General features: G+C 44.4%; 1 protein-coding gene across 1 annotated transcript in view; it reads right to left on the reverse strand.

Annotated features, from left to right (window-relative positions):
- foxo3b (forkhead box O3b) overlaps positions 1-19,817 on the reverse strand; it is a 27,227-nt gene continuing 7,410 nt past the window's right edge. Inside the window, exons 3-4 of the mRNA XM_088361617.1 lie at positions 2,707-4,139; positions 1-2,628 (exon numbers count right to left, since the gene is read on the reverse strand). Of these exons, the coding sequence (XP_088217743.1) occupies positions 2,721-4,139 (1,419 nt within the window). The 3' untranslated portion in view covers positions 1-2,628; positions 2,707-2,720. The remainder of the gene's footprint in view (positions 2,629-2,706; positions 4,140-19,817) is intronic.

Genomic DNA, 19,817 nt, shown 5'->3' on the forward strand with positions numbered 1-19,817 from the left:
TGTAGCCTCACCAAGCTTTATTTACATGTGCACCATTTTGGATACAAACTAGATTACAGTTGCAGGAAAAAAATGAACACAGGAAGAAATACCCACTAACATCAACATCCAGAAGATTAATAATACAGGACAAAGTTGGACAAAGAGCGTATGGAAGGGAGCATTTTTACAAAAGTACAAACAAGTTGTTGAGTATTTTTAGTGGTCTTGTATTTTTTCTTTCATTAAATGTGCACTGTGGCTGTGTGTGGAAGGAAAACGAACGAAGCAGTCAAAACGTCAACGCTCCGGCAACTTAGACAAACATGTTCCTTACTTTTTGTACAGTCAGTTTTCTTCAAATCCCAATTCTTTAATTTGCCCCCCCCCCCCAAAAAAATGGACACTGAACACAAATAGGATTTTTTTTTTTTTGTCTTACGATACACAATAATGAGCGCAATGAAGTCAGAGGATGGTTCAAGTGCTGCTGATTGAGCAAAATATAAACACTGTTGTCATCTTTGTATTCGAATTGCTGTCGAGGGACGGCACCGTTGCGACGAGTTGAGTGGTTAATCCTTAAAAACTGCGCACTCACACTCCTCTGTCTTGGTGATATATATTTTAATATAGAAATGTATATATACACATCTGTACATTATTATACACAGCCGAGTCAAAGCCTTCATGTCTCCCCAGGGCCACCAGATCAGATGCTACAACAACAGTTGCGCAATTTGATGGCGATCCCTTCTACCTGGCACGTCAAAACGTTTCTTCAACTCTACCTTGGCGAGGTAACGAAGGGTCAAGTACTACGAGGGACAACACGACGAGGAGGTTCGGTGAGTAAATGCGTTTCACATGCACGGCGCTCACAACGTCAAAATACATCAAATGTGTACAAGGGGAGGAGAAGGGCGGAGGTGACGCCAAAAAAAAAACAACTCGCCGACATGGGGAGATGCTTGCAGTAGCAGCAGATATGCAACCCCCCGAAAAATAGAGATGGCAAATAAATGGACAATATGACATTTAGGGCCATGATGAACATTTTAGAATAATAAAGTCGGATTATGTCGAGAAAAAGTAGCAATATGAGGAAAAAGTCACGTTTTGGAGAGAATTTGTCATCCCACATTAACAAAATAGCACATTCTTGGGGAAATAAAAAATGAAGTTGTAACTTCATGGTGGATTTTTTTTGTATTTTTTCTCAAGAATAAAATAGTTATCCAGCATGGAAAAAAAAATCTAATCTTAAAACTTTTAAGGAGAAAGTCATAATTTTTTAAACCATATTTTTTTGAAAAAAAAACCTAGCATTAGCTAAATCATCCAATTTTTGAGGTGCGAATCTCAAAATTCCCAAGCAAACGTGAAAGCAAGAGCCACTGTGCTTCTCGGGAACCAACGCAAACATTTGTGCAGTAGCCACTTTTTCTCGCAAGATTCAAACTTTATTGTCTGTCATGGCGTCACGTTCATATTTTATGTCAGCGTGGCCAACATCCCCCAAAAGTTCAAAGGTTCACAAAGCATCACTGTTACATTTAATCCAGGAAATGTTTCTTTGAATGAAAATACCTTGCCCCCACCCTCCCCGTTTCCCGCCTCCTGAGTGTTTAGATGTATTAAAAAAAATCCCCCACAAGCTGCATCCTTGTGTTGTGTGTGTGTGTGTGTGTGTTTGTTAGACATGATGTGCATATGAATGCTGTGATTTTGGCTGCCAGCATATCCTACTGCTTTGATTCAAGTAATTTGGCAACGTACAGAAGAGACAGCTTATTGTTTCACTGGAGGATAGGAACGGCTTCTGAAGAAATGTTCACGCCCTCGAGTCGTTTTTTATTTTTGCAGGTCAAGGGTCAAAACTGCACAAAATTCAAAAGCAAACAAAATCAAACGCGTGAGGTGCTCCGAGGACAAGATTCAACACTGTTTTACGTAGCACCTGTAATGCTGTGGAAATTGTCACTTTTTTTTTTTATTATTTCCCGCTACATTATATGCTGTGATAAACTCAAACTGTACAAATACCCACAAGTGAAATTTTCTTCCTTTATCCTTTTTTTTTCTGTGCTTTAAAAAAACAAACAAAAAAACAAGATTCAACGTGTTTTTATGGAAACTTGTCCGTTCAAGCCATTTGTAGGAAGTGCGTGGCGATAGTGGTGAAGTGGACACGCGAGGCGCTCTGTTTCACGTAACGGAAAATGCCAATAACAAATACTGTACATTTAGAAAAAAAAAAAATGACAGGAGCCGGGGAACAGAGGTAAATACAACATCCCCCGAGAAGAAGAAAAAAAACAAAAAACCCCGCTCTGAATCAGATTAACACGGCTCCTCTGTGAGAGTTTCTTTTTCTCTGAAGAGGAACAAGCATGCCATGCATCCATTTATTTGTCTCTGTAGTCCCACCTGCTGAGCAGTGTCTTGCGTACAAGGAAACTTGCATAACTCCAGAGTTTTTGTGACTTGTCATAGTTTGACAAGAGGCTCTTCCAAGGCGGGCGGATCGCTTGAAAGTCCGGCGGATCTTTTCTCCCCGTGACAAGTATTTGTCGTGTAAACGCAATTGAATGTTGTGCTGATGGCTGGTGTTGGCAACAGGAGGGGGCGTGTGTCGGATTTGCTCACCTGTGGAAGAGAGAAGAAGATAGATGATGAGGGTTCCCCCCCCAAAAAAAAAAAAAAAAAAGGCAGGAGTGGACATACCTCATGCATCGTCTTCAACCGGGTACCCAGCTCTGAGAAGCCTGCTTGGTGCTGGCAAAATTGCTCACTCCGTTCATGTTGATCAGAGAGTCAAAGTTGAAGTCCAGTCCGTCGGCGTCCATCAGCTCATTCCTGATGATCGAGTCCACGTCGCACTCCAGGCTGCCGTTAAACATGTCTAGGTCCAGATCTGTGGGGAAGCGGTCCTGGCAGACGCCCCCGCTGTTGCTCACCGCCCCGTTCAGGAAGATGGAGGTGTCGATCTGCATGGAGGAGGACCCATTTCCCCCCAAAGGTGAAAGCAGGAGCTGCTGCTTGGCGTTGGTCATCGCGTTCACCTCGTTGGCAAATTTCAGCCCTCTGATGGACCTCGCTGAGCTCTGATTGTGGTTGTTGCTTTGGAGCATCTCCCCCTGGCCGCCCTGGACTACCCCCGTGGACCCGAAGGTCATGATGGGATCGTTGCGGAGCATGAGGCCGCGGCGGGAGTTTTGGGACATGATGGCGGCGGCGCTGGCTTGTGACATGAGCGGGTCCGACTGGGTCATCATGACGTCGCTGTGGCTGTCGGAGTTGAGCAGGTCCTGTAGCGTCACGCTACCGAAGCGCGAAGTGGCGGAGAAGGACGTCTGCTTGTTCTCCTGGATGGTTTGCATGGGGGACGGACGCAGGGACGAGCCCGGCGGGTGGGAGCCGAATATGGAGTTGCTGAAGTTCCCTCCGATAGAAGAGTTAGATGAAGCCGAGGCGTTGGGGGAAGGTGAGACCAGCCCGTTGGATTTGGGGACAAAAGCAAACCCTGAGGTCCCGTTTGAAGGGACTTGCCCTGAAGCGTTTGGCACCAAGTTGATGTTATCCAGATCGTCCATCAGCTCATCTGTCAGTCCGTCGTTCAGGTTCATCGTACCGGCCAGGTCCGCCAGACGAGGTAGCTCGGCTGGCGCGGCCTTCCCGTTGGCCCCGTTGCCGGGAGACAAAGCCCTGCCGGGACTGGAGTATAGCATCGGCGAGAGAGGCGGCTCGTCGTCGGGGCCCTCGTCCGGCTCCGGGTTGGCCAGGATGGGCGAAAGACGGCCGCTCAGCGTGCTGGCATTGGAATTAGTGCGGGAGCGGAAGTCTGTCCAGGCGTCCAGCTCCTCGCTGCTGCGTGACGTCGGACTCCCGGGCCACTTAGATAGTCCCGAGGGACTTTCGCCGTTGCCGTCGCCCGCCGCCGCCGCCACAGCTTGCAGAGCAGCCTTTTTCTTGGCGGCGCGGCCACGGGCGGACTTGGTGTACTTGTTGCTGTTATCCATGGAGACGGCACGGCGGCGAGGAGCTTTGCCGCCCTTTCCTCCATCTGGATTGATCATCCACCAGGAACTCTTGCCCGTGCCTTCGTTCTGGACACGGATGAAGCGACTGTGCAGTGAAAGGTTGTGCCGGATGGAGTTCTGCAACACCAAAGGGGCAATTGGTCATTATTTCACCAATGGCTATTGCCAATATTGATCAGCTGTGTTCAGTAGTGGGCGGCAATATGAGCTATGCCATGTTTGTGTCGAGAATGCCACGAGAGGGACGGTGATCTGTAATCAAGCTTCTGCTAAATTATCAACAAAGAACCCCTTTGTTGCGTAAGAGCTGTGTTCAGTAACAGATCATGTGGGCTTGAGCGTGCCACCGCCTATCGATAAACGTTCAGCTTCTTTCTCATCCCGGTAGTTTATTGGGAGATTGGACGCACATGACCGGTCCATGTTGCCCACCATGACTTTATTTATATAACATTAGCTCGGCGACGGCACCTCAAATATTACGATTTCATTCTCATTATATTATATTATATTATATTATATTATATTATATTATATTATATTATATTATATTATATTATATTATATTATATATTATAATATAATATATTATATTATATTGTATTATATTATATTATATATTATATTCATTCTCATTATATTCTTACATTATATTGTTTTGCGCAATATTCTTGTCATTGTGGTTTCATTCTCATTCTGATGTTTTTCCTGGAAAAGAAATCCTGTTTGACTTTTTATAAGGTTTTTTTTTGCTTGTTATTTTCTGCTAAATTATGGAAAAACGCAACTTTATTCTCGGAATATCATTTCACCCTCTGAGTCTATTCTTGTAATATTCAGAGTAAAATCCTAGTACCACTACAACTTTAGTCTTAAGTAATAGGATTTGAAGAACTATTTTGAAGTACTTAGTATTTGAAGAAGTCTTGCAGGAGAAAAGCCAAGTGCATTTTTTGGCAACTCTCCTGGAATGTGCAACACGGCTTCTTTCTTGTCTTCCTTTGCTACAAGCTACTGAAGAGCTTTGGGAAATTATTATTTTTTATTTTTTGGATGCCTTTTCTGTCATCCCTCCTCCCGCCCTCACAAGCGCAGAACTCTTACGGGACCTGAGGGACTTTAAGCAATGTTAATTCTTCCCATTTAAAACAAGCCTCCCAAAACGGGGTCGCATGTTTTCCTATGCCGACGTATAGTTTAACGTCATTACGATGACCGCATTCTCGGGTTCAAAAAAGGCCAAATCGCAACATTGTTTCCCACAAAGCTTTCTTGTCTTTCCTGGATTTAGTTTGGATTGGCAGTACACTCAAAAAAGGAACAAGACTGGGTTTAAATTCTCCTCTTTTTTTTTCTAATGTAGTCTGTGGGTAGAGTCTTAACATTTTTTTCCCCTGGTCTCTGTGGGTTTGTGGGTTTAAACATTGTGTATAAACACACACATGTTTGTTTGCTTAAGGTGGTCAAGTGGAAAGTAATGTCCGCAATGCTTTTGAAGACTATAAATGTAAGTTTTTGCTGGAGTAGCATGTGCTTTGTCTGACGCAAATCCATAAAAGAATTGCAGTTGATGAGGAATGCTGAACTTGAATCCTCGTTTATGAGGCGTGTGTGCGTATTGTGTATAGTCAATGCAATGAGGTAAGATTGGATAGCAGTGAGACTTGTGTTTATCCCCTGGCAGTATCTCTTGAGGCATGACATAATGTTGTGTAATTATACAACAGTTGAACAGACACGCAAACACACACAAGATACACTAACTATGAAATTATGTATACATCCTTCTTATAGTCACATGAGGGTGGGGCTGAGGGGGAGTAACTTGAAGTGCCTGTTTATATTGCTCAACTGTTACCGCCACCGGCATACAATATATGTTGGTCAAATGTGTTTTTCCACCCAGCTTAGCTGTATAATTCAAGTCTACGTAACTGTAATGACAAATAGATGCCAGTAGATGGCAGCGCTGTTTCGCTTCAGATTTGAGATCGGCACACTTTTTGAGTAAACGTGACAAAAGTGCTTTCTATTTCCAGAGAGTGAGCGCTTTTACTTAATTTTTGTTTTAATTCAATGTTTTATACCAGTGATAAATATATTCAGCTTTGATAAACACCCTTTCGTGTCAGAGAAGCAGAATCCTGTGAGGAATAAAAAACAAAGTCTCGGAGGAAACATCTGTGACTGACACGTGGTGAAATGTGAAAGTGTGCGGAAGAGGTGTTGAGAGCGCACATGGTGTGCGTTAGTGATGGGAAAAAAACAAAACAAAAAACGCCCACAGACACCGGTTCGAAGAAATATTCCACTGGGTTCACTGACGTCGATGACGCACGCTAAAACCCAAAACACGAGACCCCAGCAAACAAAATATTACCAACAAGTTGACTTTCCCTCTTATGATATTTTAACAGTACAAACATAAAAAAATATGTTGTTCAGTAAACAGTTATATAGTTTGTGTATGTGGGGAGGGGGGCTAATAGCTCCTTTGGGCTACTTCCAAAAGGCCATTAATAAAAAGCGCTCACTGAGACAGCAGCTCTGATTCATGACTACAATAGCATGCAATGCTAACACACACACAAATGTGTACTGTAAGCATTCATGGGCTCGTGACATAACTAAAAGTTCATGCCGGGGGGGGGGGGGACTTCGTTTTTAGGTAACCAAAACACACAATATATGCCTGAGATACATCAAAATAAAAACAATTAAAATTACAGGGCCCAAGTATGCCTTAAGCGTCATTTAGCAACTTTAGGAAAGACAAATCTGACTTGTTACACAATGTTGCGTTTGTGCCAATGAGCATGTGGTGCGATGTGTGTTGACATTAGCCTCAAGATTAGTCTCACACGTTTACATAACGCATGATAGCATGCTTTGCGTCAAGTGCGGCAGAGGCTCAGGTCACCTCGGTGAAATTGATACCGTGGCTTTAAATGTCAAGTCTAGACACTAAAAGTAGCATAAAAATGTTATTTCGAGTCACACCCTGGTTCCAGTTTGCCAAAGTTTGTTTAAATGAAGATAATAAGAATAAAAGAATAAAAAGAAAAGATTAGAGTGCCTAGTTGCACTTTAACCTCTTAAGTCGTGACACACTAAAATGGTCTTCGTCTGCAAATGTGCTGTTGCTGGCTGATGAAACACGCTGCAACACCTTCCCAGTACCCCTCCCGACGAATCCTCAATCCGATTCCCCTCTGCCAATTGCTTGAGCCGCCGCTCGCACGGCTACATCCAATTACGAGCGAGCGTAGGGAGCCACCTGGGCCAATGGGAGCGCTCTGCCTCTCGCTCGTTATCACGCATTTACAACATCCAGCACGGTGGCGGCTGATGTCATCCCGCTGCTAAAAAGCGCACCATGTGGAAATTGACACAAATGTGTCGCCAGTCAAACGTCAGAGTGCTTTAAAAAAAAAAAAAAAAAAAAGACAGTGACGGGGAACGTTTTTGGCGTGACAGCCTTTGATTGTTCCCACATGTTGCTGATGGACAAAAAGTCGTCTGTGGTGCTCTCTTTTGACAAGGCAGCTGCGACGCGCGCGCACACACACGCACACAAACACACACGCACACACACAAACTTGCTTGCTCGCACACGATTAACATGACAAGAATAAAATGTGGAACACACAAATGTTCATAAATCATAATACTGATCCACTTTTTTGATACACTTTAGTAAGCCATCTGAGGACAGCCCTAAATGGAAACATTTTTTTTCCCCAGGCCTGTTTTAAAAGGTCCTCCAATCCATCATTGGTGGACAAGGCCATGCACGGTTCCATTACGCACATATGTGACATGTATGCTACACTTGACAAGTAAACACATAGCTTTGCCTCAGTTGACACTGCAGAAAAAGTGTGGTTATTTATACTCTGGTCACACTGACCCCCACTGCTCACCCCAACCTCACACACACGCACATTTTTATTCTCCAACACACACATCGTGTCCAGGTTTCTGCTGCCCTGAGCTCTGGACTGCAGACAGAACATTCCATTCTCCAAAATCAAATGTGTGTCTCAGATTGTGGCTATTAACGTGTGTGTGTGTCTGTGTGTGTCTGTGTGTGTCTGTGTGTGTCTGTGTTGACGCATAAGCTGAAGAGGGATCTTGAGCTTGGCAGACGGAATTCTGCTATACCTCATTCTCTTTATATTAGTCCCTTCCACTCCCTAATCTCCTCCAATTAGACACTCTTGAATCCAAACATGATTTAATGTCAAAACGGCGAATATTTCCTATAAAATATGAGAATAGCTGGAAAATAAAAGTTGAATACGTAATAGGAACAAATATTTCACGTTGATATGAGAGTACCTGTTAAATCGTGATATGTCAGCAAATTGATATGCAAAATTACAGAAAGATGGAATGTTAAGAGGCTCAAGTCACATTTCTTTGGAGACAAAAGTTGTGTGACATTGCCAAAATTACCACACATGCAAATGCAAGAAAATTTGGTGTAATTTTTTTTATTTCAAAATTTTACTATTTTCAAAATTTGACGTATCTTAAGAACCGTACACTTCATTTTAATATACTGTGCGACAAAGACAATTTATTGTCACTCCTCAAATGCGTTCCTATTTGATTGACATAGCGTGTGCAAAGACGTCAGCCTCCTCCTCCATGTGCTCATTGTGTAAGAAGCACATGCTCGGAGAAGTGCATGTGTTTACGCTTCGGCTTTCTCCAGTGAGTGTGCCCGAGGTGGGGGAGTTGCCCGACCCAGCCCACCCCGGCAGCCAATCAGAACCGGCCTAGCTTGTCACGCGTCTTTAGGTCAGTGTGCTTAGGATGGGAGTTTCTTGGAAGAATGTGACTTGGGTGTAAGATTAGACTCACACTGACACGTGGAAAGTCTTTCGGTAAAATCCATAACGATACCGTATTATGTTTTGAATGGTGTGTACTTTCGTAATGGCGCAGTTTATTACGGATCCATAAAGTGTGTGTACTCTGCTTTAGGACAACACAGGACATCCCTACGAGGCGTTTCGGGACACTGTGTCCTAAAGCATTCAGACTCTCTGCACTTGCCAAGAACACACAAACACACTCACACTCACACACATACACACACACTGATACCAGAAACTCCCAAACAAAGATGGAGCGAGCTGGGACAAGACGAATGGGAAACACGAGGAGCAGTTGCTCTGGCACGTTAGGACCATCGGTAGTAAACATGTTGTAAATATAAGAGAGGTGAAAATCGATGCCACGTTACACAATAATTACTTGTTTATTGTAGCGGAATAAAATTATAATCTCACACTAAAAAGTCGCAAAAGTAACATTCTCCTGATTATTTGTAGAATCAAGTATTCTGCCGATCATCCTGATCGATTAATCAAGTACAAACCGATTTTGCATTTGTAAGCAACAATACTATTACGAAATGAGGACGTTTGTTGAAAAGGCGTGTCGGAACTTGCCTCCGTGATTAATGATATCTCTCGCGACATTGATGTGTGAAACGATGGAGTGATGCTGGTCGCGTGGGGGTGACCTAATGACTCATAGTTATCAAGTATGTTGCTATTCCTGCGGGGAGTTACCATTTGAGAGGTGAGGAATATGTGTGGTAAATGAGATCGCCATCCGCACATCCCAACAAAGGCAACAGCGTAGCCAACAGGGAGGATTTTATTACCGATGATGTCAACATAGAGAGAATGGCCGGGCGCTCTGGGCGGCAGTGTGTCAGAGTAGAAATATCCAGGTTGAAGGGACATTTTATGACCGGAGCACGGCGTTACGTTAGTGCCCGCGGTTAGATAAGAAAATCGCTACCACGCAGTCCTCGGCCTATTTGTTATCTTAGTCAAGCAGAACTGACTGGAAGCTAAGAGCCTCACCCAAGTGAATCATCAATTTGACGTTTAAATGTAAATAATGTGACGGGGAGAAAAATCAGCTAAAGTTACACCAGTAGGTATTGATTGATAATGGTTTTGCTTAATTAGTTAGCATAATTGTCAATTTTTGCACATGTTGTCCTGAATGTTGTTAGCTATCTAAATGTCGTATAGAGGCCAAGATGTACCGGAGTCAAATTCCTTGTTTGGCATGCTCAAACTTGGCAAATAAAGATTGATTTGGTTTGATTTGATTTGACTGATATTGTTCAGATTTTGCGTGAGGCAAATGCTAGCTTGGTCAAAGACGCCAACTGTGTACTGATAGCATTTTCGTTTCGATGACATCTTTGTATTCATGACTAATGTATTCTTGTCAACATTTCCACAACACTAGAAGATCGGACCAAAAGTTGACCAGGAGTTTTCTGTGTTCGACAACCCATTGATTGATATTTTTAGATGCTATCTTAACCAGCAGATGATAAAACTGCTATCATCCACAACTCTGTGTCATTCCAGCGAGCACTTTGACAGAACCTTATTCAAATAAGAGCCATGACTCAAAATGCCAACCACCCTGGGATCAATAAATGTTCAATCAATCAATCAATCAATCAATCAATCAATCAATCAATCAATCAATCAATCAATCAATCAATCAATCAATCAATCAATCAATCAATCAATCAATCAATCAATCAACCAACCAACCAACCAGTCAGTCAGTCAGTCAGTCAGTCAGTCAGTCAGTCAGTCAGTCAGTCAGTCAGTCAGTCAGTCAGTCAGTCAGTCAGTCAGTCAGTCAGTCAGTCAGTCAGTCAGTCAGTCAGTCAGTCAGTCAGTCAGTCAGTCAGTCAGTCAGTCAGTCAGTCAGTCAGTCAGTCAGTCAATCAAAATGGCACATTGTTTTGAATTAGCATTTTATGCTAGCCATAAAAATCACATGCTAAGGAAAATGACGTCTAATATTTTTATGACAACCCAAGTATTTTTTGCTTTAATTTTTTAAATTTCTTTTACAAGAACAAATAAGTCACAGAGGAAGTAAAGCTCTGGTTGTTTTAACACATGGGGGTTGCCTGAGGTTTATGACCGTGACACTTAATAGCATGCAGCACAGTGAGCGCATGCTTGTGTATCCGTTCAGAACTGGCTTTCCTTGTTCAGCCAACGATTAGGTAACCTCAGGCCAGCGGTTCATGGGAACCCGCTTTCAGGTAAAAAGCCAACATGTAGCTTTTCTCTAGATTTTAGGAATTTCTTAAGCAATTAGAAATCACAAATTGATTTTCCAGAGTATACTTATCTGACTTCTACAGTGTATGCGTGTATATGGCGGCGCTTAGGCCTGCTCCCTCCTTCTGATCCCATGTTTCCACAACACAGGCCTTGTGGCTGCATCGTGAGTCACGCACATGTCACAAAGTTTTGGACTGTTTCTGTGTGGGGGGGTGCAATCTCTTCCTTATCACCAACTTTTGAAGATCTTCGCAGTATTATCGACTATCATAGCGCAACACCAACAAACTCAAGAGTTGCAAAATCTTCTTGCTTTATTTGTTTAAATTTGGGACGGGCTGTTTCCTGTTTGCATGCGTGTGTTTATCTGCGTGTACGTACGCGTGCGTGTGATTGGTGCCGCAGAGAAGTTTGCATCTGGTCCGTATTACCGCTGAGGCCCTACTGGCATTTAGGGCTTGTTCTAATGATGCTAAAAACAGATACAGTACACACACACACACATACACAACTCTTCCCATATGTTCCACAATGATTCCAATTTCCAAGCTTTTACCGTCACTCAAGCCTGCCTAATGCTGGTCCCCACATTCATTGTTATGTGGAAGCAGGTGGTGAGGTAACCTGATGACCTTGTCCCCAGCAAAGCACCCCAGCTCCTCTCGGGCACCCCCAAAGGCATTCCCATGCCAGATGGGCTCCACAATCCCTCCCCTCAGCCTCTTGTGGCCCAGCACCGAGAGATGGGAGCGGCCTCTTTGCGAGATTTCCTAACAGCTGAACCTAACCTCCTATCTCGAGCCCCTCCCCTATCGCGGCTCGCTGACCCCCGAAAGCTCGTAACCACGGGCGATAGGGGGAGAGTTTGGATGTCGCAGCCAAATTTGAAGATGTCAATTCAAAATAGAAGGCGCACTGAGACGACGCCTACAATTAAGGGGCAACGTATAGCTTTTAATAAGCTTTCAAAAGCCTCCAGAGACCAAGGCCGAGTCAATAAACGGCTTCATGTTACTTTGACTGTTTTCTTTCGTTGTATATTTGACCTACTCTAGTGTTCTCACTGAGTCCAGATTGTTTAAACTTGCCTGACCCACTCACCCCCTGCGCATTTGAACCCGCAGGAAGGTGTGTGTGTGTGCTGATGTCAGCACTTCCAGGCCTGCCAACTCTCTTCCCACTGCACTCCAGCTGAGCAGTGGAGTGAAAGTCAAGTTTTTCCCCCTCCCACCCCATTCAACATACTGTACATACTCGGACAGTGGGTCCGTGTCTAAAGTGTGTATATTTAGTACACTCCAACAAATACACACGCGCACACTGTTCAAACACACACATCAAAAGGCCCGAGTCAGAATCTTTTCTCCCAGCAACAGGGTGGCCCCTGCCTTACTTTCTACTGGCTCCGCCCACCCGCCTTTTGGAGGAGGCACATGACTTCCTGCTTGAAGAAATGAAGGAAGCCTTCTCTCCCTTAATGTTGTTTCCCCTGACTAGCAAATGACGTTGATATGAAAACAAATTGACGTTTTTTTATGATTAGTGATTAGTTTAAGGAGATTCTAAATTTGTTTGCAGAGTCGGCACAAATTCAAGCACAAAGGTGGTGACACAGCTCATTGCTTGGCTCTACTTAGTCATTGTGAACCAAAAGCTTTGTTTTCTGTGATAGCATATAATTAAATCACTCCCTTTAAAATCCAGTTAAGCCAGGTCTGTGTGGGTGCACGAGTGTCCGGTATGAATAGTGTACAAACTGCTGCATGTGCGTGACTCCATCACGCTTCTGCTAAACTCATTATTACCATTAAAAGGTGATGTGCCCATGGTAAAAGGAGATGATTTATTTTCCCAAATCCAAACTAGTTAAATATGCGCAAGGCGCCTCCTTTGGGCCCTCGCCGTTTGAACTTGAGCGGCATGGCAACTAACATGGAATTTCATTAAAAGCCCAAGCAGACTGTATATTGTTATCGGGTATTTATTTTACATGTATGGGCATTCTTCATTCTGAGTCAACTAACCACACAAAAGTTGCACGGTAGCATCCGTTGGCAGCAGGCCAGAACTGCTTGCTGGGTTTTTTTTTTGTGTGTGTGTCCGTCCTACTTGTTGCGGGCACCAATCGCTCATTCCTAACCACCTCCTCTCTTTTTCTTTTTTTTTTTTTTTTTTGCTTTTCGCCCACTTTCTTTCTGCGAGGCGCTTGAGAGCTCCACCACTCTCACGCACAGGTGACTGTGGAACTTGAAGAGTTCGGTGCCTCTGAAAGGAGAAGTTTCTGGTAATCCTTTTGGCGCTTGTGTGGCAATCTTTGTAGAGTTGGGGGGGGGGGGGGGGGGGTTCAGGGGACAGGAGTGGAAAGAAAGCACTTTTTAGTCGGGAGGGCCTCTTGCTGATAGTACCTCAACTTCCTCTTGAAGCTACAGTAGAGTGTTGTTGATCTCCTTGCACACACTAAAATCTTGCGAAAGACATTTTTTTGCACAAATAGTGTTTATTTATTCAACTACACAATCAATGTTTGGGGTGCGGCCTTTATTTGGGCTAATTTGTGTGAAGTCAAAATATAGTTTAAAAAATATTTTGATTTATGTTCCCAAGTGGACTAAACAAATATGTGGCATACTTAACACAGTCAGCTCTTGCTAAGTCATGTATCAGCTGTTGTTTTGGTTAGCGACAGAAAACAAACGGATGTGCCTCTGTCGGTACTGCTGTTTTGGTTAGCAGATGGATTTATTTACTTTTGTGCAAACCTGTTTTGAAATGAAGTTGCAAAAGTTGTTTTGAGTGCAATACAGTGCGTAACCCTTCTCGATCTAGACGGCTACGATGCGCTCACATGTGCAGTCAGCAGTCAGTGGCCTCACAGCGTCTGCTAAAAATAACAGAAATAATGCCGGAAAAAGGGGAAGTGGCGGCGCTACGTTAGGTAGGCCGACACGTTGCTCCTCTGTCTGGTCACGCAACAATTGAGTCGTCGAGTTGCAAGTTCACCGCAGCTCATGTCTGGACGTTTGTGTGTACGTTGTTGATTGTTGCTAAACAAAATACCACATTGTAGTCTATCCAAATGTAATACAGAAAATCATCAGAAAAATAAATATCCAAGTACCTGATAAAAAACAAATGTGTGTCGGGGCGCATGCATTGTTTGTTGTTGTCTCTTCGTTTTATTTCCCAGAATGCCCTGCAGTAGAAAGTCTGCTGTCTGTCTGGTGCTCTATTCCTCGCTAAGTGGGTCAGTGGCTGGCCCAGTCGGTGGGTCGAGTTAAGCTAAAGTCACTCAGTGTGTGCAAATGTGCGTGCGCATGGGTAGTTCGGGAAGAGTCGCCATCCTAATGAGTTCAAAGCCAGGGCAGAGGGAGAGCAAAAAAAATAGAAACAAGCCAGACGTGCCTCTGTGTACTTTAGTGCGAGTGGGCGGTGCTACATCATCATCTCGCCGAAATCCCCCAAAAAAAGGGCATAGAAGGCCAGCGAGGGTTGGTTGCTGGGCAGGCAAACTGCTGGGGGCCGTACTTTTAACGTGAAGGATGCACAGAGACGCGACTGCAGATAGTCCGCCTAAATAAAGTATATTTACTTGTTCTGTCTGACAATTGTCTGGCTTGGTCTACTACGGGCGACGCCTAGGGACCACCGCTTAGAGGGTGGAGGGGTGTTTCAGGATTCATGTGTGTGTGTGTTGGGTGTAAAAGGCAGTGGAAGAATTTAGGTTAGTGTGAATTATTCAGCAACAAGCAGCGTCCGCCTCGTTAAAAAGCTGCAAGAGGACAAGGGGCTGTCGGCGCGACAGTGTTTCGCCGTGACACAATGGCCTGTGTGTGTATGTGCGTGCACAGTCACAATCCCGATTCCAACAGATTAGATAAACCATCAAGCTGCTGTGGCTCCTGTCATTTATGTCATGTTACCTCTCGAACTTGTATCTAATCGCTCTTACCACTAATACGTACACTGACCTTGAAAATGGTGCAATACGCATGACAGGCCAGTAGTTGGCGATCTCACATGCATAAAGGGAAATTTGTCTCTATTGCGTACACGTGCTGTTGAAAATTAGTGTTTTTTATTTTTCCATCTGTTTCCATGTGTGTACATACTGTACTATTGCACCGCCGAGTGCAACAGGCCTCACCATGTCAAATCCTCCCCCCCCTGCGTCCCCTCGTCAACCTCCTTTCCTCTTTTAACCTCCCCGCTTCATCTCCCGTCTCTCCGCTCTCGCCTCGAGTCTCTCTCGGGTTTCAAACTTGGAAGGCGGCCAATTAACACAAGAGCGCTGAGATGCTGGAGGAGACGAGAAGGGAAAGGGGGTGGGGGCATCGCTACACACTGACCTACATACACTTCCACCCAGCTGATTGAATCCCGCATTGAGGCCCACGGCCAATTGCGAGCTGAGTCGGAGCGCCGAGCAGCCAATGACGGCGGCAGATGGCTGCAGAGCCGCGGCACTGTCTCCGTACAGTTTTTGGGTAATTATACGGGCCGGTGAAAAGACGAAGAAGAGCCTCGCTGAGGGGAGTCGCAGTGAACAAGAATGAGCGGCTGAGTGAGGCTCAGACCGACAAATATAGACACATGTTCCTTTGGCCTCCTCATCTTATGGTGTAACAAGTGTTGACAGACGAACCCTCATCCTAGAGACAGGATTGGTGACCCATATTTGACATTGCTCTTTTCTTAGGCCCATGCCAAGCAAGCATAAGTACATCATGCAAGTGGCCTGTTTATTTACTCTTCTGCAGAGTTATTTGGGGCTGTATTTGTCGACAGTTTTGAATCTGACCTCATGGCCGTGACATGTGGGGTCCCTCAAGGGTCATTTCTTGGACCCCTCTTGTTTAGTGTGTATATGTTACCATCCAAATTGTTCCCACAAAGTTGGATGCATGGAATTGTCCAAAATGGATTTTTTGAATTGTGTTTTGCATATATGATGGAAGTTACTGCATCTGAGAATCATTTTGACACAATCCAATGATAGAGATAAAGCAGTAGTCCTCACACAAGACACTTATACACAGTTTTTGGCAGCAGGCGTCATGGAAAATTCAATCTGCAGCCAACTGACTCTTGGCACCCGGAGCAAGCCCTTACATAACAACTCAATGTACACTAGTGTCCAAAACAAATGTGTTTACACATAAATTGCATCTTATCCCACTCGGCCTTTTATTTACCCTGCGCCGTTTTGTTTTTGCTGCGGTGGCAAGAAAGGAGAGGAAGTGCATAACAATAAAAATGCCAAGAAAAGCAGCATGGAGGGAGAGAGAGAAAGGAGAGTTTGGGGGGGGGGTGTGCAAACAGGCTGCATGAGGCACACTAACCCATATTTACAGAGATGGAGGCTTATGCGGAGCCCGCAACTGTGCGGAGGCTCGGGGAAATGATGGATTACGGAGAGGAAGGCTGAATACTAAAAGTGTGTGTGTGTGTGTGTGTGTGGGGGGGGGGGGGGTTAATAATATTCCCAAAATTTCGTAATTCCAAATAAACAGGCGTGGTCTGGCGAGTGACGTCGGAAGCTGGCGTTGGGTTGAAAACTCGTAAATCGGAAATTCGTTAATGAACGTACTACGGAATATGCCATTAATAAAACATGAGCCTTGTCTTAATATAAACGTTGAGGTCCATGAAGACAGGATTTAGGTAATTTCGTTGGGCCTATACTGCATGTTAATGCACACGCCAGGATTAGGTGGATCTAGTTCACACACACACACACACACACACACACACACACACACACACACACACACACACACACACACGCACACACACACACCTACGCACGCACGCACACACCCACACGCACACACACGCACACACACACACGCACACACACACAACATACACACACACGCTTACACAAATGCAGATACACTGTACATTAATCAGACTAAAAGCCTTTCACAGTGATGTCATTGCAAAGCGATAACTGAGGACAAGCGCATCCTCAGGGAATCTGGCAGTCCACAAAGGTCTGGCTCACACATCTGTGTCTCACACACACACACACACACGCACGCATGCACGCACACGCACGCACGCACGCACACACGCACACACACACACACACACACACACACACACACACACACACACACACAAGCGTTTTCAAGCAAGCAGCTTAGGCTATGGGAGGTGATGGAGCTACATGAATAATGAACACACACTGACTAAAGTGCTCGTATGAAAATGGATTCCTGCACAATATTGACCCATCAAACTGCCTTTCAAAATAACGAAAGGACAGAAGGAAAGAGAAAAAGACAAACGTTTGAGCGCTTTTAGACGCGGTGATGTGCCTGACCAAAAAAAAGCTGAAAAGATGAAGAAAAGAAAAGATAAAGCAATATCAATGCATTACGTGTTTCTTGGAATAATGTTTGGTCAGCAGCAGTCAGCAGAACCACTTTTGTCAATGTAACCACTTTCTTCCTAGTACTTCTTATCTATTTTGCTTGAAGTTATTATTTCTTCCAAGAATGCCTTTTTTTTTCTCCCTCAAGTCAGCAAAATGTGTGTCCAATCTCAACCTTTTGCAACAGGCTGTCCGCTATCAACTGTAACAGTAATAAGCACAGTTTTGCGATGACCTTTGCTCAGCGCACAAGGAGCTGCATCTGCTCCAATGTACTTTTCATGCTGAGACTCAATGAAGTCAAAGACATAAGGCATAGCTCCTTTTAATTAGCGTCGGCTAAATCTAAAGTAACAAGACTGCAGGGTGGGGAATGTGTGCATACTTGACCCGATGGCCAGGTCACATGAACGATGTACAACCCCCTCTCACAGTACGGTGAACCCCAGTTTATCACGTGGATGCATTCCACAACCAACCTACCATTAAAAAAATGGATAGTTTTACCCCCTTGCCTTTTTGTATTCAAGTGACCAGCAAAGAAACTAGATTGTAGGAGAGTAGAAGAAATGGGGGGGTTAAAGTCAGAAAATGTATAACAACAGCTGAAGCCAAGGGCTTTCCCCTGCATTAGCCCCTCCCGATACTTTCTAACCCCCCCCCCCCCCCCCCCCCCACACACACACACACAAATTCGCCTACGTATTCATAGCAAACACAAAGCCTCCACTGTAGAAGGGCCCCTTCACACACAAAAGCCTTGAGCCACTGACATAAGAGATGTGTGTTTGAGACTATTCCTCTATGCATGAACATTGGCTGACTGGGTGCGTTCCCCCGCCCCTCCCCTCCCATGTAATGTGTATTTCCTACTAGCACTCTAATTCCCCCACACCAAAAAAGTCTTGCGATGTCAATCTCTGCAAGTATGGCTTCCCGATTGATTGGCAGATGGTGAGGAAGGTCGCCGTGGGAACGCAGGGATGAGCCGCACACTGAGAGGAATCACACATGCATGCACCTACAATGGCCTCAAACACACACATACACACACGCTATTAATATAGCCTCCATTCTGTGTGTAGAATCGAGCTGTGTCTGGCTGAATGTGCCTGGAGGCTTTGGAGGGATTTCATGCTCTCATAAGCAACACATAGTAACACACCACTGGCCATTCTCCATGCCCCGGCAAGCCACACGAGACCAGCAAAGGCAAGTTGAGGGATGGGAGGAGGAGGAAGGACAGTAAGATGAGCGAAAAGGGGAGAGAAATGCAGCTTCACTAATGCAGAGTGCTCTCAAACTACTCACAAAGCTCCTTAGTGAGCACCATCAAAATGCATATCCAGCAGTCTGACCACGTGGCTTCAGTAATAATGTGTGAGAGTCATTCATGCACACGTTTCCTTAATATGTTCTGCGTTTTTTTTTTTGGGGGGGGGGCATGAATCAAACTAGTCTTTAAATTACCTAGTCTCCTAAAACACAGACTAAGTAAAGCATTTAATCCATGCCAAGTAGTCCAGTTCAATTTGACTAATAAGAAGCCTGGAAAAGCTATAGCAACCAGAACACAAAACAAGTGAATCATTTGAGCGTCCATATGCCTAAATCTTAATATACTGTATGTTTGAAATTTCAGGTGGAAAAATAAATACCTCCCTCAAATGAAAGCAGCTAAAGTTAGTAACAGTACTTAAGTTAATGGACCATAGTAACATGAATGGACTCAATGAGAAAGTGTGCAATTTTGCTTAGGAAAGAACCCAGGAGCAGCAAATACAATGAAAACAACAGGGGTCCCAAGATAGAACCTTGCGGAACACCATAGGAATAATGGTGCAGAGTGGGACTCTGACTCAACCAAGGCTAACGCAGAAAGTTCTGTCTGCCAAATAGGCTCTAAAGCACTCTTACTAGATAAGCAGCTTTTTTTTTTGTTCTTGGTCACAGCACCAAGCAATGTCTTTGTTTGTAGTGCAGTCTTATAGAATAGTCCTGACGGTTTCCATAATCGCCACGTGATAGTGGTAGGATTAAGAGGTAGATTAAGTTGGTTAAATCCCCAATGAAGTCCCAGGTACCAAATGCACAGCTCGCCACTGCTTGGCACACTTTGATTACCTGTCAGACAATCCCTTTTTTTGTTATTCATGAGTTTGCATCAGAATTAAAAAAAAAAGACTTAGGTAGGCTCTTAGGACCCACAAGAGAAATGATTGACACCTTAAATTCTTCCCACAAATGGCTGTCAAATACATCCGTCCGGTTTAAGGATCCGACCCGTAACCT

Source organism: Syngnathus floridae, chromosome 19 (assembly GCF_059516105.1).
Source record: "Syngnathus floridae isolate MCC-2025c chromosome 19, RoL_Sflo_1.0, whole genome shotgun sequence".
In the NCBI taxonomy this organism is placed as follows: Eukaryota; Metazoa; Chordata; class Actinopteri; order Syngnathiformes; family Syngnathidae; genus Syngnathus; species Syngnathus floridae.